Source organism: Pygocentrus nattereri, chromosome 21 (genome assembly GCF_015220715.1).
Source record: "Pygocentrus nattereri isolate fPygNat1 chromosome 21, fPygNat1.pri, whole genome shotgun sequence".
In the NCBI taxonomy this organism is placed as follows: domain Eukaryota; kingdom Metazoa; phylum Chordata; class Actinopteri; order Characiformes; family Serrasalmidae; genus Pygocentrus; species Pygocentrus nattereri.
Window position 1 is genome coordinate 30,047,549 of NC_051231.1, and position 22,031 is coordinate 30,069,579.

The 22,031-nt window shown below is 41.3% G+C and overlaps 2 protein-coding genes across 3 annotated transcripts in view; one reads left to right on the forward strand and one right to left on the reverse strand.

Annotated features, from left to right (window-relative positions):
* si:dkey-202e22.2 (netrin-4) overlaps positions 1–13,169 on the forward strand; it is a 19,993-nt gene extending 6,824 nt beyond the window's left edge. Inside the window, exons 3-10 of one of the 2 annotated variants that reach the window (XM_017710491.2) lie at positions 2,470–2,808; positions 3,836–3,962; positions 4,813–5,001; positions 6,202–6,418; positions 8,523–8,650; positions 9,266–9,334; positions 10,596–10,766; positions 12,004–13,169. In XM_017710491.2, coding sequence (XP_017565980.1) covers positions 2,470–2,808; positions 3,836–3,962; positions 4,813–5,001; positions 6,202–6,418; positions 8,523–8,650; positions 9,266–9,334; positions 10,596–10,766; positions 12,004–12,140 — 1,377 coding nt within the window. In that variant the 3' untranslated portion in view covers positions 12,141–13,169. The remainder of the gene's footprint in view (positions 1–2,469; positions 2,809–3,835; positions 3,963–4,812; positions 5,002–6,201; positions 6,419–8,522; positions 8,651–9,265; positions 9,335–10,595; positions 10,767–12,003) is intronic. The other variant, XM_037532414.1, reaches the window with a different exon arrangement.
* A 5,119-nt stretch (positions 13,170–18,288) lies between these two features.
* On the reverse strand, positions 18,289–21,788 carry chchd4a (coiled-coil-helix-coiled-coil-helix domain containing 4a). The gene is made up of 3 exons (XM_017710478.2): positions 21,638–21,788; positions 20,391–20,489; positions 18,289–18,836 (listed from the first exon to the last, which is right to left on the reverse strand). The coding sequence occupies exons 1-3, from the start codon at positions 21,657–21,659 to the stop codon at positions 18,499–18,501; spliced, it is 459 nt and encodes a 152-aa protein (XP_017565967.1). The 5' UTR covers positions 21,660–21,788; the 3' UTR covers positions 18,289–18,498.
* Between the last annotated feature and the right edge of the window lie 243 nt (positions 21,789–22,031).

The window sequence follows — 22,031 nt, forward strand, 5'->3', positions numbered from 1 at the left end:
CCAACATCTCACTTTAAATGTTACATCACAGCAAACCAAGTATAAACTCTGACATCTGAAGCCTGTAATGAGCTTTATTGTGGATGCTTTAGTGTTTCAGTAAATCCTTCAGTAAATACTTCAACTCGAAGCCTCTCTCTTAACACTGGAGGAGGCTTTAGTACAGTACGCTTCACTTTACTTACGGACATATACGACTTATGAGCTCTTATCATTCGTTATGAACAGTACTTATAATGTATTATGTTAATATAATACATAATAGGCCTGGCTATAACACATAGTGCATTTTTATAAATATTCAGCCTTGGTTATGATGCCTTACGAATGCATTATCATGTGTTATAGATGTATTTATAGATGCTTACAAACGTGACATTCATAGAAAGCATTACCAAAATAAATGTGCCCTGTGCACAATTTATGGCACACTTTATATTGGACTGTATATTGTTTTGTTTTTTTTTTGCAATATGTCAAGTACACATAGAAATTGTGCACCAAAATTTGCAGAAAAGGAATATATGCGTGTTGTCTGTGGAGGGCGAATTAACAAATGTTTCCTTAGAAAATCAACAAAGTATAACCAAAAACATTGGACCAGCAGCGCCCAAACTTTTGCATATGACTGTAAATAGTAGTTGCAGGCACTAAAGTTGAGTATAAGCAAAAAAAGGCAACATGAGTACTTGCCGTGCATTTGGATGATCCTAATGAACTCAAGAAGTGGGACAATTGTCACCAGTTCATACCTGCCAGTTTATTTGTCTTCTGTTTCAGCTGTTTGGTCCTCGGCCATGAATACATTTATCAAAATATATAACAATATGTATTGGTTGGTTAGTGTAGTGGTTAACACCTTAGCCTTGTAGACTGGGGTTCAATCCCCACCTGGGCGAACACCCTACACTATACCAATAAGAGTCCTTGGGCAAGACTCCTAACACCACCTCGGCCTGCCTGTGTAAAATGATCAAATTGTAAGTCGCTCTGGATAAGAGTGTCAGCAAAATGCCATAAATGTAAATGTATTCGGACCATCGCTCCGAATTTAAATGTAAACATGTAGTACCATGAAGAATTCAGAGCCTCGATATTTACGAGGATTATGTTATGAATTTCTTAAACCCAAACGACGAACTGTTCCTTTGGTTCCCCTTTGGATCAGTTCTTTTCTGAATGTGCGGTGGAAAAACACACTTTGTGTGCAACGCTAAGTGCCAAGATCATCAGAGTATTAGGATCGTTTCAGCTGTTAGCCTGTTCAAGCCCCTGGATATCTACCTTCCTGCAGAGTGGAGTGCCAACTGTAATCTGCCACAGCTGCTCCAGCTTATTAACATCTTCAGAAGGCCTCGGATAGATGGATCAGGTGCGTTAGCCCTGATCTCCACAGAGAAGGAGAACTCCAAGAGGAGAGAGGGAAAGCTCGGTGTTAGAGACTGTTAGAGGACACCTAATCAGATTTGGCCTTTAGACCTAAATCCAGTCCTGTTTGTTCTTATCACTGGAAGCTAATAGTTAGAAAGCAATCCATGCAGTTGTTTGGCCACTGCATCATGCCACCTGACTCCTCTGTGAAAGGATGGTGGAAAGTCTATCTGGCCTTTTGGGCCTGAGCTCATTATGCCTGTGTATAAGTGCTTCTGCTTTACTGCCCTACAATGATTTATTTACTACAAAGCTATTGGGAGATGAGGTGCAATACTGTCACTCTGGCTCCGTCCCAAAAACCTTCTTCTGTTCTTTGAGCCATTGTGATGTTTTTAAATGGCTGAAGTTTTTCCATTCTGTTTATCTGTGGGAAACGTGGAGTCACATGGGCCTCATATTGGTATAGTGTGTCCATATGTTTGTTGTCTTCATGTCCCAAAGGGCTATAGTGGAAAAGGCCAGCTGTATGTCTTAGACAAGGTACAAACAATGTAAATGCACCCTCAAAGGTACAACAGAGGTTTTAGGGTCCACCTGCGAACCTTATGTAAGTTTCTCCCAGTGGAAAAGTACATTTACACACCTTTTCATAACCTAATGTTTTAAAACAGAGCAGTAAAATAAAAGGCCTGGAGGCGAGACGGGGTGTGTGGAGTCAGTACAGCTTAGAAAATATCATTTCAGTGGATTCTGGTTCAGCTATGTTCCCTGACTGAAGGTACTGGGATGTACCTTGGAGGGTACCACCCCAGAGACAAGAGCGGTCCTGCCCCAGTGACAGTTTCATGCCTTTATTTCTGAGATATTCTGTGATATTCTGGAGAAATAACGAAATACAGTCTGACTGTATATATTCATATTGTTACCACAGTAACAAAACCTTTGGCCCCTTCTTTATGAAATATTCACACATCATGAGGAGCAGCTGCCGTTTTCAAGTAAATTATTAATAAAAATGAGTGTTTTTAGGTTTTTATACAAAAGCAACAATATGAAAACCCATTTTCCCGTCCTCGTCTCATCAAAATTCTCCAGGTTATATTCCGGTCGTTGGGTCAGGCCGGCAGGATGGATGACCCCTACAGCCCTGAAGCTTTGTCCTTACTGACCCTCACTAACCTGCGCATACGCCTCATGAGGCCTCACCACTGTCCTACCTCGCTGGGCACCTCTAGAAGCCACCACAGTCCTCGCAGCCGTGGGTTCTCCCCCACCGTACCCAGTCAGTCACCGCGCAGCCCCACGCAACCGGCCCGATCTGCCTCGTACGCCGTCTACTCGCTCCTGGCACGAGGGACCTGCCTGTGCCACGGCCACGCAGAGCACTGCCTGTCTACTGGAGAAGGACGGGACACGCAGGACAACAGCCCTGTGGTGAGTGAGTGAGAAGATGTGTCAGACATGGATTTTTTTCTTTTTCCAGGACAGATACTGATATCTTGTGTATCTTGCTGATGCTGACGCTGATCAAATTGAGTCTTCTTTAAAACTACTAAGCTTTAAAGGGCACATAACGTGGGAAATTAAGTGTTGTGAGGACTGGAGGATACACACCGCATGCCGTCCCCACTATGTGAGTTGGCATGGTCTGCCGCTTCGTGGCTGAGCCGTTGTTTCTCCTAGACACTTCTATTTCACAATAGCAACACTTACAGTTGACTGGGACAGATCTAGCAGATCTGTGGGCCATATAGTGTATTAGGAAAAGATGGACATAAGTTGTGTACAAAAGTTATGGCATATTTTATTTATTTTTCTCACATATTTATCAAATAAAGATAAAGTGTGCAGTAAAATTAGTAGAACGATGGCACATTTGAATGTGTTCCTTGTGGAGAACGTATTCACTTTATTCATTTATATGTAGAAAATCAACAAAACAGGGGTTTTCAGTAGTTTGCATATTGATCATATCTGCTTATTCAGACCATTTACTCTGAAGGTATAAGGACTGTTTCAGCCTGCACTGCCTTTTGAGTGAGGCACAACACAGAGCAGCCAATCAGAAGAAAGCTTATTTACATATGTCAGTCTTAAAGGCACAGTAACAATGACAGCCTGTGTAATTCAATGGGATAAAGAGATTAAAATGGTAATGTAAAAATTTCTGATTCTAGGTATCAGATCAGCACTGTCTCTCGTGTTGTGCCCTTTTGAACTATATGCCATGAAAAATAAGTTTGTGTAGTGTACAGTTGTGTTGATTACATGAATGAATTCATGTATGAATATACTAAAAGTTAGAGCTACTTTGTTCATATTAACACAAAAAGTTGGGGCTACAGTTCTTCCGTAATTGCACTGACAATGTGCCTTAGTGCTTTAGTGTTGTGCAGCTATGATCTGCTGTTTGTTGTGGTGATCATTCATGAAAACGCTCTTGTGTTTGTCCTTCTAACAGGTGCAGGGCAGGTGTGTTTGCACTCACCACACAGCAGGTGCTCACTGCGAGAGGTGCGCCCCGCTTTACAACGACCAGCCCTGGAGAGCAGCCAACGGCAGCAGCGGGGAGCCAAACCCCTGTCAGAGTACGAGCCTTTACTCTTTAACATTAAGCGCTAACACTGCTGGTAATGAATGAGAGCAAAGGCCAGTTAGCATTGTGCCAGTGTTTAATTCCAGCCTCCTGGGGCCACTCTTTAAGGGGAGGAACCAGGGACCCCTATAACAGTTAGTGATGTAGAACAATGCACAGACCTCTGAAGTCATGCCAGAGAACTCTATAATGTCCTCCGGGTTTCTTAAACGCTAGAGGGCGCTCCCGAGCGAGTCCAAAATGAATGGGTTGATATGGAGCATTTGAGCAAAATCATAGTTTAGAAATGCTTAAACATTTTTAATGTAAACATTAATTTCCTGAAACAGAATAAACAGCATAAAACACATCAACACTGCTGTTATATTTTTAAGAGCTTTTAAACTCGAGCTATAGGAGTTTAAAACGACGCCTCATGTAGGTTCATGACGTCAGTGAGCGAACAGCCAATGAGCTGCTCTGCTCGCCAATCAGTCATCATGCTCTAGCAGTAAAGCCCCGCCTCCTGCTGCCCGAAACCTGTTTACTCTAGAAAAAATGAAACATACAGGTGAGATTTCTTGTTAGAAACTATTTTAACTTCTTGTTTTTGGCCATTGAGCGCTATTCACTCCCCTTCATTAAGGACTCCCTCGCGGGCGCCCTCTGCTGATTAGCCATCCTGTTTTTGATATAACGGGCGGAATAGGAAGTGGCCAGGCTCCTCATAAACCGGCTCTGCTCGTGCGTCATTCTGGAGTCAGCAGCACACCCGTATGATGGATACTGAGTCTGAGGAGTTTTCATTTATGGTAAAAATGAATGGTGGCTCTCTCTCCCTCTCCCCCTCTCTCTCTCTCTAGAGTGTGAATGTCATGGCCACGCACAGAACTGTCACTTCTCCGAGAGGGTGTGGCGCTCCACAGGGCGCATCAGCGGAGGGGTCTGTGATAACTGCCAGCACAACACGGTGGGCCGCAAGTGCCAGCGCTGCCGCCCAGGGTACCACCGCCACCCAGCCAGACCCCTTAACTCTCCACAGGCCTGCACACGTAAGCCTGCAGTGGGGACTGAGTGGGGGGGGGAGGCTATAGTGGGAAGAACAGCAGAGGACATTATTATTGATTTATTATTGTCAGTTTACTACACTATTCAGATATAATGACCTAATTAATTACATCGTTACGCAATGAATTCCATTTACATTTGGTGTGTATTCTGTATCGACAGCATTGGATGTGTAATTCCGATGAGAAATGGAGTTTATGATCCTCAAACAGATTTCACTCCTCTTGTTTGAGTTAAGAGGGAATAAATAATTATTTTAAAGTACTTTTCTTATTCCCAGCGATAATTGTCACTTCTAGTAAGGGTGTGCGATATGGCAAAAATACTATATCGTCATACTTCAGGTCATTTTCACAATAAACAATACATATCCTGCTATTTAGTTACTGTGAGATTTCTGAAGTTGAATCGGATAATATAGAAGTAGTGCTACATTTTTAAAAAATGCTATGATAATAATAATTATACTACACACACACACACACACACACACACACACACATTTTCTAAGCCGCTTCTCCTTCTGAGTCACGGGGGCTGCTGGAGCCTGTCCCAGCTGTCATTGGGCGAAAGGCAGGATACACCCTGGACAGGTCACCAGTCCATCGCAGGGCTAATAATAATAATAATAATAATAATTAAAATTTACAGTTTTACAAAATGCATTGCACTAAATCCAACTAGACAAGCCTTATTATGCTTCTTTAAGTACTGACGGTGTCCATGAAATGCTGTACTTTGACCTATTTTATCATGATAACGATGAAACATCAAAACCGTGAAGAATATTAATATGTATTTAGAAAAGGTCCAGCATTCCTGCTTTAATATTATGACACAAATAACAAAATATGAGCTTCTGGAAGGTGATTTCTCCCCCCACTCTGTCTCCCCCTGCTGGTCACAGTATACCATCATCGTCTCCTGAATAAAAGAGTGCAGTGCACACCCCAAAAAAAGTTTGCTTATGTTTCAAATGCAGATGAAATCACACAGTTTTCTCTATTTTTGTTTGAAATGGTCATGAAAATACTGGTTATCTCCCCTGAAATTCTCTTTACAAGTCCACTGCCATCCAGCCGTGACACTTGAGAATGCTGGTATTGAAAGTAGAACTACTCTCAGTCTTTTCATGAGTTCAGCCTACATGAAGAGCTCTTTCCCATGGTGCCTCTCCTTGCCAGGATGCTGGTGTGACCCAGTTGGATCTGTTCCAGCCCTGACCAGCACAGAGGGTCCCTGGTGCCACCCCAGAAGTGGGCAGTGCCACTGTAAGCCTGGGGTCGGGGGCACCAGCTGCAGTCACTGTCTTCCCGGACACTGGGGATTTGGGCCAGATGGCTGCAGGCCCTGTGTGTGCCCTCTGACCTGTGACCACATCACAGGGCACTGCTTAGACAGGTGAGACTGAGCTATGATGCTGAAACTTTCACATTCAGATTTTATTGTCCCATGTTGGAGATTTGCTCCAGTTGATTTAACAGTGTGTGTAGTTTTACAGTCTGACTGTAATAATTGTGGAGTGATTTTAATCCAGTATGAATCTGCAGTGTGTAGTTTTACAGTCTGACGGTAATAATTGTGGAGTGATTTTAATCCAGTATGAATCTGCAGTGTGTGTAGTTTTACAGTCTGACGGTAATAATTGTGGAGTGATTTTAATCCAGTATGAATCTGCAGTGTGTGTAGTTTTACAGTCTGACGGTAATAATTGTGGAGTGATTTTAATCCAGTATGAATCTGCAGTGTGTAGTTTTACAGTATGACGGTAATAATTGTGGAGTGATTTTAATCCAGTATGAATCTGCAGTGTGTGTAGTTTTACAGTCTGACTGTAATAATTGTGGAGTGATTTTAATCCAGTATGAATCTGCAGTGTGTGTAGTTTTACAGTCTGACTGTAATAATTGTGGAGTGATTTTAATCCAGTATGAATCTGCAGCGTGTAGTTTTACAGTCTGACTGTAATAATTGTGGAGTGATTTTAATCCAGTATGAATCTGCAGTGTGTAGTTTTACAGTCTGACGGTAATAATTGTGGAGTGATTTTAATCCAGTATGAATCTGCAGTGTGTAGTTTTACAGTCTGACGGTAATAATTGTGGAGTGATTTTAATCCAGTATGAATCTGCACCGTGTGTAGTTTTACAGTATGACGGTAATAATTGTGGAGTGATTTTAATCCAGTATGAATCTGCAGTGTGTGTAGTTTTACAGTCTGACTGTAATAATTGTGGAGTGATTTTAATCCAGTATGAATCTGCAGTGTGTAGTTTTACAGTCTGACTGTAATAATTGTGGAGTGATTTTAATCCAGTATGAATCTGCAGTGTGTGTAGTTTTACAGTCTGACTGTAATAATTGTGGAGTGATTTTAATCCAGTATGAATCTGCAGTGTGTAGTTTTACAGTCTGACTGTAATAATTGTGGAGTGATTTTAATCCAGTATGAATCTGCAGTGTGTAGTTTTACAGTATGACGGTAATAATTGTGGAGTGATTTTAATCCAGTATGAATCTGCAGTGTGTGTAGTTTTACAGTCTGACTGTAATAATTGTGGAGTGATTTTAATCCAGTATGAATCTGCAGTGTGTGTAGTTTTACAGTCTGACTGTAATAATTGTGGAGAGATTTTAATCCAGTATGAATCTGCAGTGTGTGTAGTTTTACAGTCTGACTGTAATAATTGTGGAGTGATTTTAATCCAGTATGAATCTGCAGCGTGTAGTTTTACAGTATGACGGTAATAATTGTGGAGTGATTTTAATCCAGTATGAATCTGCAGTGTGTGTAGTTTTACAGTCTGACTGTAATAATTGTGGAGTGATTTTAATCCAGTATGAATCTGCAGTGTGTGTAGTTTTACAGTCTGACTGTAATAATTGTGGAGTGATTTTAATCCAGTATGAATCTGCTGTGTGTGTAGTTTTACAGTCTGACTGTAATAATTGTGGAGTGATTTTAATCCAGTATGAATCTGCAGTGTGTGTAGTTTTACAGTCTGACTGTAATAATTGTGGAGTGATTTTAATCCAGTATGAATCTGCAGCGTGTAGTTTTACAGTCTGACGGTAATAATTGTGGAGTGATTTTAATCCAGGATGAATCTGCAGCGTGTAGTTTTACGGTCTGACTGTAATAATTGTGGAGTGATTTTAATCCAGTATGAATCTGCAGCGTGTGCAGTTTTTACAGTCTGACTGTAATAATTGTGGAGTGATTTTAATCCACTATGAATCTGCAGTGTGTAGTTTTACAGTCTGACTGTAATAATTGTGGAGTGATTTTAATCCAGTATGAATCTGCAGCGTGTAGTTTTACAGTCTGACTGTAATAATTGTGGAGTGATTTTAATCCAGTATGAATCTGCAGCGTGTAGTTTTACAGTCTCTGTAAACAATGTCTGTGTAACATTATGACCTTGCTTATAATAACAAACATTACCTGTCTGACCTTTAGATTCACCTTCATCGTGTTTGTGTTGTGTTCTCTTTCTTTTTACAGCAAAGCCCGTGGCGAGTTTTACAACGTTCCCATTGGAGGTAAAATCCCAGACCTGACCCACTTTCGTCCACACGAGGAGGACAAGGTGTGGTCTAAAGAGCTGGCTGTCTCTGCTCTGTATTACACAGGTGAGTTAACAAGTCTCCTGTATAACTGCTAAAAATACACTGCACACACAGGAACTACAGCAGCGTGGGAAGAGCTACAAAAGTAAATGAGGGTTTTCAGAATATGAGGCATCGTCTTCAAAGCTATTTGTCACGATTGGCTCCTCCCACTCCTCCATGTGCTTTTTGTTTACGTTTGATCTTCCATGTGTGTTTGTTTTGGTTCAGTCCAGCCCCCTTGTTGTCTGAATCCAGCCATGATTGTTACCACCTGTTTCCCACCTGTCCCCCGTCTCGCCTCTGTTATATAAGCCCTGTGTTGGTCTTTGTGTGTTTGATCGCATTGTATTGTATTTTCGTGGTGTTTGGTTCTTGTTTGAGGTTTCGTGCTCTTTTTGTCACGCCTGTCCCTCCTGCTCTCCGCATCGGCTGTTTGAACCTGGACCGTTTTGACCACGACCCTGGATTTGCCCTTAATAAAAGTCGCTCATCATCATCATCACACTATTCTTTTCCAGCTATTCTTTGTTCTTGTGGTTGAAATGAAAGTTTGAGTTTGTTTTCTGAACGAAAGGATATTGAAAGGACACGATGGTAAACACCCTCTGGATGTGTGTTTGTTTTGCTTCTCCAAAGGGAAATGCAGCTGCAAAGAGAGGAAGCTGAAGGGTGTGTCCGACCTGTGTAAGATGAAACATTCTTATGGTAATGATATGTGCTATAATTTATCTTATTTGGCTTCATATTTACTATGAGCTGTGACACTATGACAGTTCCTTAACTCCAACTCCTTGAGACCACCGGTGGTTCCAAAACGCATGTTCTTCATATCTTTCATATCTTTCATGAGCTCCATTCAGAAGCTGGCCGTCGTATGAGGCTGTAGCTCTTCCCTCCAGTCGAATAGACGGTGATGTCATTTTAAACCCTCATAATAAAAGACGTTTTTCCCCAAATCTGGACTATAAGCTATAAACAGACAGTGTCTCTTCAGTGGTCTGCTCTGTAAATATTACTTTTATAAAATAACTCAAAAAACGTACGAAGATTTTTGGCTTTCGGCCGTAAATTATAAGCATACAGCAATATGTGTAGATCATAAAACACATGTTCTGTTCATTTGAGAGAAAAAATAAATAAATAAATAAAATATATTAAAACTGTACATTTCATGCAGTTACTGAATAATTTGCCTCATGATTTGCATATGTAAATTCATTTGGAAATAAAATATGCCACAAGCATAAAGAAAAATATACTGATGAATACTGTTAGTTTAGTATTTGCACTTAATCCTAACATCACATTTTCAGTCAGGCAACTCAAACTCTTAGTAATAAAGCAAAGCTCTGCTTTCACTGAGGTTCACTCTATAACTTATTAGTCAGACTAATAAACACGTGAACAATAGTGTTTTATTGTATACACAAACAGGTCATGCCATGCTGCTGCTTACTGGTTGATTTTAGACATATGTCGTGGTTGGTCACAGCGAGATCTGAGACCCAATGTACTTTATCAAAGGCTGTCTGTGGTCTCAGAAGCACTAGCTGGCTTGGAGAACGCCGCATTAACCCCTTAAATGGCCAGGGTTCACCAGCAGGCCCAAAGTTTTATTACACACTTCTATAACCAAAAAAAAAGTCTCTGTTACTAAATAATAGGCCTTAGTATGTAATAAGGGGTTAAATGTTTAAAGACCACCGGTTTTAACCCACGAGCAAATCATTTGTTCTCGATTCCCGTGACGATTATCACAGTGTAAAGCTGCCTATGTTGAGTGTGTGAAACGTACATAGGCACCGTTTTTAAATAAAAACATCTACTGCTTAAGCCCAGTGTTGTATATGAAACATCGGCCCGAACCCGGCCCGAAACATCGCGCAGACCCCTAGAGTGCTGGAGCTTCAGTGTCACTGGTGTGACTAATAAAGCAGTGTGCATTTGCTTCCCTTCCTTCCCGCAGTGATGAAGGCCAGCGTGCTGTCGGCTCATGATAAAGGCACCCACGCGGTGGTGCAGGTGAAGGTGAGGAAGGTGCTGCGCTCGGGCCTCCTGCCTCTCTCTCAGGGCACACGCAGTCTGTACCCGCTGCCCTGGACCAGCCGTGGCTGCACCTGCCCCGTCCTTAACCCAGGTAGTCAGCATGAAGCACAATTTATCAGTTTATCAGCCTCACTGAGCAAGAGAAGGTTTTTTTTTCATTTCTACATCTCATTTCACTAAAGAGCCATACGTGTCTCACAGTTATCCCTGGAAATAAAAGCATGGTGGAAAATTTTTCACATGTAGCTCATGGAAGCAGACAGACAATTCAGTCCATACCTCATTCATGTTTTTAAGGAGAAGAGGTGAACTGTTACATAATGTCGGCTCAGGAGATCAAACCGGCGACCTTCCGGTCATAAGGCTGGTTCCCAGCCCACGACTGTCGATTGATACCGTAAATCTCCTGTGAGTGCAATGCAGAGTACAGTAACACAACTAGAACGTTTGTTCACAAACTTTACGTTGCCTTGACAAAGCCATGAAAGCCCCAAGTGGTTGCTAATGTGTTGCTGGGCCATTGTTATGGTATCCCAGGTGGTTGCTAAGGTGTTGCGCAGCCACAGGTGTTGGCTAAGGTGTTTTTAGGCTTTTGCTATGGTAACCGGGGGTTGGTAAAGAGTAATTCCACTGATGTTTCAAAATCTTTGCATAATTTTATCTTTGCAGTGTAAACAAAGTCATTCAGAGTGGTTTGATTTGAAATGCTCTGTCGTAGAAAATTTAGGAACCAGGGGTCACAATGTCCACAACACAAATGTAGCCATTTGTGCTGGAGGGTCAGGAGTCATGTGATCTTCTAGAGGATTCTGGGAGTTGGAGTCCATGGACACCTCTGAGCCAGAGGGATGCGTGACACTTTGCCTCACAACACATGTACCCTGCCCGCCATGAATGGATTAAAATAAACGGCTTAACACGATGTTTTAGGCCATCATCACAAAACAATGTGTCAGACATTAGAGACGGTATTCATAACCACTTCATGTAAAAACTCTGTGAGGGAGCTTTTAGAAGCATTAAACTGTTCAGATGTCTGGTTCCTATCACCACCACTGTGAACAGCTCTGACCTTGTAAGTTTCTCTAGAACAGAGGGTTTCACACCAAACCAGTCTGACTGAGTTGGTTTAGATGTTAACCATTCAATTATGTTGAACCTCTGAAAAATGAGCAGAGTTCTTCTTTAAGATGTTGCTAGGCCGTTTGCTATATTATGCTGTATCATTAGTAACATCTGAGTAATATAGCAAAAACTACAGACTTTTAAGGATCAATGGAGATTTAACCTAAATGGCCAAATGAGGTTTGTTATTATTACTGTTCCAGGAGGTGACTACTTGCTGGCGGGCCCAGAAGACGTAGAATCGGGACGGCTGCTGGTCACCATGCAGAGTCTGGTGGTGCCATGGACATCCACACTCGGATTTCTGGTCTCGGAAGCTGTACGGCAGGGATGCTTGTGAGAATGCTTTTTACCATGCAACATGGACATTAATGCACCCTTGGATATACCCCATCATGCAGAACTCCGAATGTGGAGGATGTGGGCAGTATGAACAAGCATATATTGGAGGTGGAAAGCTGCCTGGAAGTGCAGCAGTAGATCCCTGAAAGGGATTTATATTTGGATTTGTACTTACCACCTTCTGTCCTTGCCTGCTTTCAAGGTTTCCACTGTTCAGCCTTTTGGATCTGAGTATATTTTAATACCCCTGCTCAAACGCAGTTGGCTGCGTCCACTCCTGCACATAGACAGTGTGTGCTGGGTGGCCATGGGCGTTTGATGTTACTGCATTTCATACGAGTGGAGAGATGGAGAGGAAGTAGCATCCAGAGCTCCAGATGGGGACTCGAGTTAGTGGCATATTGCTACAAAACCCCAGGTGGTTGCTAAGGTGTTGCAGTGTCATCCCAGGTGGTTGCTAAGATGCTGCTCTGCTAGACCATTGCTGTGGAATCCCAGGTGGTGGCTAAGGTGTTCCTAGGCTGTTGCTATAGTATCCAGGGGGCTGGTACGGTGTTGCTAGGCCATTGCTACATTATCCCAGGTGATTGCTAAAGTGTAATGTAATGACATTTGAATAGTATAGCAAAACAACAGTAATGTCTCAAGACTCTTAAGTGTTGGAAGAGATCTAAACTAGTCAAATGAGGTGGAGACACCTGTAAAAACTACAGCCCATGATGGAGTCAGCCAAATAAACTGTGCTGTGCTGTGCTGTCACCTCACATAGGACCAGACAGTAAATACAGTAAGCAAACAGATAACATAGTAACTATAGCTATACTGGGATGTATTCACAGACCCATCAGACATACATATGTGAGCCATATATTGTGCATATATGTCCAGTATTTGATACTTACATGTCCATTGATCAGGCATAACATTATGACCACCTCCTTGTTTCTATGCTCATTGTCCATTTTATCAGCTCCACTTATTGTATAGGTGCACTTTTTAGTTCTGCACCACCCAAATAGTACCTGCTCTGTGAGGGTCCATTGGGGTCCTGACCACTGGAGAACAGGGTAAAAGGGACTAACAAAGTATCAGATAAACAGATGGACTAAAGTCTGAAACTGTAGAACTACAAAGTGCAGCTATACAGTAAGTGGAGCTGATAAAATGGACAATAGATCACTGTAGTCGTGCGCCATTCTGTAGTCCTTGTTATGCCCGTATTAGGAACTCCGGGCCTAAGCCCCATTGCATAACCTGCTTAAGGAAGCTGCCTTGTGAGTTTGTATTTAACACAGGGTGTGATGGAGACGATTTTTCGAAAACCCTATTCATTCTGCCTATAGAGAAATGATGCTTTGGACCCGGAGTTCCTAATATGGGCATAATAACGTCACGACTACAAAAAGCGCAGAAACAAGAAGGTGGTCATAGCGTTATGATCGGTGTATATACTTTTAGGGCCATTTAACTCTTCAGACGTCTGGTTCCCATCACCTCCAACGTGAACAATTCAAATTCTATGTTTCTCCAGAAGGGATCATTTAACACCAAACCACTCTGAGTGACTTTGATTACATCTCAATCATTTAATTTAGCAAAAAAAAAAAATCACCAAACTGTGCTGAACATTAGCCCTTCAGGACTGGAAGTGAATGATTCTGCTTTAGGGGCTTCAAGCCATATAGATCAACTCACAGTAGCACAGTAAGTGACCTGGACTCTGGACAGTAACAGATATGGTCATGTGGATGTTGAATTGTTTGTTTAAAGCTCAGTAGTTTTTGAGTGCACACACAGAAATGATGCATTTCACTTGTACTACATAAAATTGTTCATAATGATTTTGTACTTCTGTAGCTATGTGCTGTCAAGTATTGCTGGGCAATTGTGTGATTTAGAAATAACACTGTACTGTATTTACTATTTCAAAAGTGGTCACATTTTTAAATGTTTGCTTCTTTTTCTTCCTGCTTTTTTTTTTTTTTTTTTTTTAGACAATCTTCGTTCTAGTCGGGGTGAGTGTAATTCCTGGATCAGTTCACCACCTGCAATGCTTAAAGGAATACGCCGGACTTTTCAGCCTAAACACTGCATTTGTAGCAGACTGTTGATTACAATGGTCAATAATTTTGACTCGTTTCCATGTACTTAGAAAAGAACTGGAACAGTGGGCAGTTGGTAAATTCTGAAAAACCGTGAGACTATTTTTGTAGAACACTTAAGCTTTTATGAATTCTTGGAGGTACATTATATGGCCACAAGTATCTAGACACCTGATGCCACCGAGGACAGGCATTATTTTGCACTACACGCTTTAGCACTTAGCTGCCCCGCTTTGTGAGTTTGCATGGTCTACAGTTTTCTTGCTGAGCTCGAGCTCCTAGAAGCTTCTATTTCACAATAATAACACTGACAGTTGTCTAGGGCAGATCTAGCAGGTCAGAAATTCCACAAACCAATCTGCTTCAGAGGTGCCATCCTAAGACAGTATGCCATCCTTCAGTATGACCCATTCTCCTGCCAGTGTTTGTCTACGGAGGTTGCACGGCTATGTGATTTTATACACCTTTTACAAAAGAGTGGCTGAAACACACTGTCCACACACTTTTGGCCACATAGTGCATGTTTGAAAAGCAGCCCCTAAAAGAGGCAGATGACAGCACAAGGAAAAAGAGGGGTCGTATACGGACAGATTTACAGGCTTCCAATTTTTTTTTATGTTTAATCACATCAGAATGAGTGATAAAATCTCTCAGTAAGGCTTTGATAAATAAACACTTATGATCTCATTAGAAGACAGTTCTTCACACAGGTAGAACATACCGTAAACAGATACACTGCTGTGTACATAAAACATCTCGGGGAAGGAGAGCTTCCCGAAGGTTAATGTAAAGATGGACTGACCCAGAAACAGCCCGCATTAAACATGAGTGTTTACTGTTTAGTCTTTAAAGTGGAAGTCCACCGATTTTTCAGAATTTCTCCATAACTAAACGTTAAGATGCAAAGTCATTCAGAGTGGTTTGGTGTGAAATGTTCTGTTCTAGAGAAACTTGCATAGTCAGAATTGTTCACAATGGTGGTGACAGTGACCAGACATCTGAGTTTAATTCCCTTCAAAGCTCCCTTACTGAAAGTTATTACACGTTTACAAATACAATGCCTGATGTCTGAGAAAGTGAGTGCATTTACATGCCCTCAGTAATCCGATCATAAACGGATTTCTGCAGTTATCTGATTATTCAAATGGTCGTGTAAACAGCTCACCCAGATTTTTTAGATCAGTTTTTTTACATGATGTTTATGTCGCGTCTTCTTCTGTGAGTTTACTGGCTGGATGCAAAGCAGAAATCTGATTACGGTCATGCAGACCTAAAGTTTCCCCATTATTTGATTATTCAAGGCAGGTAAATGCTTTGATCGGATCACTGAAAAATTAGATTTTCTGCAGTTATCGGATTATTAAGTGTATGTAAACACACTCATTGTTTCTCAATAGTTTTGAAAATTTTTTTGTTGTGGAGTAAAATGTAGTTTTAACATGGTGGAGAGAAACATGCAGGGTGTAATATGGTCTACGGCTTTCTTGCTGAGCTCTTGCTCCTAGAAACTTCAATTTCACAATAATACTGACAGTTGTCTAGGGCAGATCTAGCAGGTCAGAAATTTCACAAGCTGATTTGCTTCAGAGGTGCCATCCTATGACAGTGCCTCGTTTAAAGTCACTCTTCGGTACGACCCATTCTCCTGCCAGTGTTTGTCTATGGAGGTTGCAAGGCTATGTGATTGATTTTATACACCTTTTAGAAAAGAGTGGCTAAAACAGTTGATACCCAAACTTGGTGGAGAGACAGATGCAGGGTGCTGTAAGCAAATTAATCCTGAAAGCCTTTTAATTTTTCAGGTTTACTACCATTTTCTATTATATATAAAAAAAAACTCAGAAGACGTGTAGGTTCACAGGTGGTTTTGGACGGTAAATTAAATGATTATGTTGTAGACATTGTGACGTCTGGTTCCTATCACCACCACTGTAAAGAAATCGTCTCTACAACGAACCATTTCACACCAAACCGTTCTAAGTGACTGTGTTAAAATTTTGAAAAACTGGTGGAATTACCCTTTAAGGAAGTTTATTAAAGGGGAAAATGAAACAGATTTGAAATTGAGGACCAACATGGTTGCTGGATTGACACTGAGGCTGCGAGGCCCGAGATACTTTATGAACATAACCACAGAAAACAGAAAGTTCTAAACAGAAACAAATCAGGGCTCTGATGGTTTCACCTCCGACCACCAGTCACTATGATTACCAATTCTATTACAAGGCTTTTAACACCCTCATCTCTATGATTAGAGTCATTTACATTAGAGACATCTGAATAATGTAATTTGGGGAAAATGGGAACATCATACACACCCTGAAATTCAAATGACTCCCTTTGTTTGAAATCACGGATAATATTAACCATTGCTATTCAATGATATGTTCTATAGCGTGGACCGAAATGTTAAATTATACACCAAAACGTATGTTGATAAGTTTGTTTTCAATTTAAATAACTTTGGGAATGAGATAAGAAGGCATAGTAAAAGCTATTAAATAATAACCTGTAATTATCTATTTATAGTAATTTCTTGATTTAAAAGTCCTATGACTAGCTATTGGATCAGCACTTTCAAATATGAGGCATTCTGCATATTCAGTTTGTTATAAATAGGGGCTGTCATGATTAATCAATTAAAACTGATTACTCGAGCGATAAAACAGTTGATTAAACCGTGCGTCCTTGATGAGTCGGCTTCATGATTACTTTGCAAGCTGAATAGTAAACTGACCGTTCCGATTAAACTTTATTTGGATGGTCCACTGCAGACGCTTTGTAAATGTTCAGCATATCTTTCAGTAACATTCAACTAAATTTCCAGTAAATACAACTGAACTACAAGTCCAGTGTGTAAAGATTGTATTAAATCTATCCCTAAACCTAAACCCAGCATCAAAGCAAAAACTTCAGCTACTCCTAACCCTAACCATAATGTTGCTGATAATCAACTGAGTATCACCAGAAGGTTTGTTAATGATTTAAATATCTAGAGCATCTACAGGGGCCCATCCAAATAAAGTGTGACCACCACTATGTAGCCAAGTTCAACAGTCTGAACAATCGCCACAAGGGGGAGCTATTAGCGCCAAAATCGCTTGTGGGCATCATTGAAAGAGAGGAAACCCACACCAACAGGATCTCAGAAATGTGAATATGTCTGTAGTTAGAATTTTGACATATATATATTTTTATATATATATATATATATATATATATATATATATATATATATATATATATATATATATATATATATATATATATAAAAGCTGAATTTGATTTTCTTCTATTAGAAATTGCGCATACATGCTTACGCAACTGATCATGGAAATAATGATTGGATCACTGAATTACCAACACAATTGATGACAGCCCTACATATAACTTTATTCTGGATTCTGTAGCTTTATCAGTTAGTATGAAAAAATCTACAGCTCATCAAAAACGTACATTTTACACCTTGTTTAAAATGTACGGAATATTAGCATCATATTAAACTAATTTTATAGCTGTATATGCAGAAGTTATGTTAATGAAAACAGAGCTTCTAAACTTTGGAATGGAAGCGTAGGACATGAAATTATGAAGCTAATTAAGGACGCAGCGAACAACAAATACCGACCCTTTTTGTGGCCCATCATTCCTATCTTCGGAAAAGACAGATCTGCATGTGCCCTCTGTGGATTCACCTCAACTGAAAAGCTGACTGGGGTTGACGTGAGCTTTTATTAAGACAGCGACGATATGCTAACCTTAAAGCCGTGTTCTTTCAGCAGTATGAGCCCTCTAAGGTACAGAGAGACCAGTCGAGAAGTACAAAAATAACACTCAAGCTTAGCGGAGACAGGAGCTTTAGAGTGGACTATGCAGTGAGGACAACCTGAACAGAAACTACCTTCGCTTTACCATACAGTGAAATTCAGCTGGAAAACTGTGAAAAATGCAGTGCATTGCAGGCTAATCCGTCCTCCACACTGCTCTCTCACTCCTACAGTGTGTGTACCTCATAACTCAGGACTTGTAAGAATGGCAAGAGTCTTCAACCCAAAAATAACCCATTTATAATACAATATTGTTATATTTCTCAATCTTCATCTCTTTACGGGAGAGCTGAGCGTTTCTCAGCACCTCTTTTCAGTATCCTGAGGGTAGGTGGAGGGAGATCGGTGTAGTTTCGTGTATCTCTGTGCAGCTTAAAGAGCATTTGTGATCGAGATCAATAGGCCAAAAGTAAAAGCGCTGGTCACATTAGCTGGTGGCGGGGCTTTCTGTCCCAGCTGCCGCTTCCTCTGAGGCAGGAACAGAAACGGATGCGGAGTCAGTGCTTGTGGAGTCGGCCGGCGCCGCCTCGGCCCCTCCAGAGGGGGCGCTCTCGCTGTCATCCTCCTGCGGGTAGAGTTCGGGGTATTTCTGCATGCATTCCTGCATGCTGCGGAAATAATCGACACATTCGGAGCCCTTCACCTCCTCTTTGCTGTAGTGGAAGCAGGAGAAGGCGTCCTTGAACTGCTGACCGCAGGGGCCGCTCGCCATGCCGCCCAGACACGGGCAGTTCCAGTTAATGTCCCCGTTGGGCAGAATGAGACCTAGAGGAGTCGCACAAGTCACGTAATCAAAGAAATCACCCACTTTTCGTATTGATGCTATTAAATCACTTGATTCATAGAAATTCAACGAATAAAAGAAGTGCTATTTCCAAAAATGCTAAAAACAGGAGGGCTGGTTAGCATTATGAACTTCTACCGCACTATAATCACACTTTTATATGATATAACTGAATTAATTCAGCAGTATTATAAAACCTAGACCAGTTAGCATTATGGAACCTACTAGAAATAACATTCGTTTAAAAATATTTCCTTCAACCAGGCTAAAAATGAGTGTGGCTGGTTAGCATTACAAAACTTAGATGATGCTAGTCGCTCGTCTTTCTCTATTAAATGACTATTTTCTTACTAATTAGTTCATTAGCATTAAAAAAAATAACTCTGGCCAGTCAGCATTATGAAATTTTATAAACAGAAATTAAATTAATTCAAAAGACTTTCTCCAAAAAGGAGTAAAAAGCTAGTTAGCTGGTAGGGCTAGTTAGCATTAGGAAATGTAGGATTATAATGAAATCAGTCATAAAATTTTTATTAACTGCTAGAAACAATGTTAAGGTGGACTGGTTTTGGGACAGTAATCAGAGCAGATGATCCAGGACGAAGCTTAAAGAAAAGCTTTTTTCTAAAAACGCTGAAGTAAAGCGACCCAGTTAGCATTTATGAGCAAGGACTGCGCTAATTCGGTGTTAGCGCTGTTTTCAGCTAACGGAAACTTTAAAGGGTTATTTTTTCTGCAGGCTAACAGTGTAGATGTCTGTAAAATAAAGATTAAGTCAATGTTTCTTTCAAAAAACGCTCATAATGAATGAAACGTAGGGGGCAAATTAGCAAGATGAATCTTAGCTCATGCTAGTCAGTCAGAAGCTTTCAGTCATTCACCTTCAGCCCTGCTTTGAGCTAGTCTTCCTTAAAAACGTCTCTAATGGACATTGTAGCTGTCTGGGAGAAAAAAGCTCAAGACAGTTCCTAACAACTCCTAAAGACTAACGATGATTGAAATTTGGGTCAGTCAGTTAGCATTACATGCTAACCAATCGCTAACTTTTATTTTAGCATCACTCGTTAGGTAAATATTTGTTCTACAGCCCATTTTGCCTCAACCCAGGCCTACATTTCATATCGTCACTGTGGTGACAAAACACTGGGAACTGTAATTTCACAGGGGGACTTATTTCAAGTAATTATGGAGCATTTCTATTGGTCATTTATTCTGACAGCTATTCTGGACAGCCGACGGTGCATGACTGAGGTGCCCTTCAGCAAGACACCTAACCCCCAACTGCTGCCCGGGCGCCGTGGATAGCGCTGCCCACCAGTCCCGGCAAGTGTGTGTGTTCACTAGTGTGTATGTGGTGTTTCACCGCACGGACGGGTTAAATGCGGAGGTGAAATTTCCCCATTGTGGGACTAATAAGGTTCACTTAATCTAAAAAACAATCTTAATATGTATCTGCAAATAGTTAGAAATATGTTAAAAAAACACAATTTATCACATCATATTGCACAAATATATTAGTCATATGATGAGCTAACCATGATCTTCATAGGGATCGTTGGGGTCGTCTTCTACAAGCTCAGCATTGCTCGGTGCCTCGTGGTCCTCCTTGGTCACAAAGATGATGCGATCTTTACCTTTTATAAACACGAGAGAGACACAACATTCAACCAGTGCAGCTGCAAAACAATTCCAGGAAATAATTCTATGGGAACAATAATCAGGGATCAATGACTCCTTGAAGTCCGTTCTAATGCAAAAGCTCTGTGGTGGGGCATTTCCAGTCCTGGAGATCTTGGAGCTCCTGCACGGTTCACTGTTCTTTACATTTAGTTGACCCGTTGAAGCAGGTGAGATGGAGCACTCCAGCAACATTAACATGAGCACAATCATAAATAATAGTGTATTACTTTGGTTATTTCACTACTAACTGAACCAACTTCAGGCTGCCAGCCTACAGTACTTCTACACATGTGTAAATTCATTGGTCAGACAATGAAAACTGGAAAAAATAACAGGCATTTAATAAGTCATAATGCTGGAAATCTCTCTCTTAATAACGACTTACCATCTCTTAATAACGACTTACCGTCTCTTAATAACGACTTACCATTTAACAATTATGATGTAGCATCTCATAACTAAGACTTAACTGACACAGCATGTCAATTATTACATGCTTATAATAACTTAGTAAGTCGTAATTATGAGAACATTTTATCATTACTATGAAATAGTAAGTACTCATGAGATAATGCCTCATAATAATAACTTAGTAAGTCATAATTACTAATCTATATTGACGGAAACGGGTTTCCATAGAAGACCAGCGACAAACCCGCGAGTTCTCGCCTGAAAGGAGCCGCAGACACTGCGGTGAAAAGCTGCCGCCACACTTCTCAGCGTTAGTCTCGTGTTCTCAAAAGAAACGGACCCCCCAGTCCTTTCACACCGCGACCCTTCGCAAAGCGTGACCCCAGGACCAAGAGGACAGTTCAGCCTGATGACCACCCTGCAGACACCAAAGCTCACCCGGGCTGGAGCTACAGAGCCGGCTGGGTAAAAGGTGTTAATAGTCCAGAGGACAGCAGAATCCGCCCCGCTGCAGGCGGGTCCGACACCGGGTCCGACACACCGGGTCCGACACCGGGACCTGATTAACTGTGAATGAATCCTCGGACCGTCAACACATGGCAGGCTAGCAGAGGCTAAAGCTCAATGACATTGACGGAGGAAAAGCAGCAGAAGCGGCTGACTTTCACACCAATTCCTGACCGACCCTCACCTTCCTGCTTGCAGTAGGACATTTTATCCAGCGGAGAGGGTCGGGCACCCGGCTGACGTCCCTTTGTCCTCCGTTTTCGGTCTTTGGTCCTGGACGGCGCCGGTTCCAGCACGCCTGCACTCACCGGCCAGTGAACGGAGTGACGACGCTCGTCCACAATGGCCGCCAGTTTTTCAGAATAAAAGTCCTCCTTCTTATGAAAAGGGGACCTCGATTTTTTTACAGAGCTAGTGGCTTCCCGTATAAATAAAAATATAAACATATATTTTTTCTTTTTTCCCCCAGTTTGTACTATAATACTTTATACTAACTATACTAATGTGTGTCGACCAGAGGAGGACGGGTTCCCCTTTCTTCCTTTTTTAGAGAGTTTTTCCTCCCCACTGTTGCCACT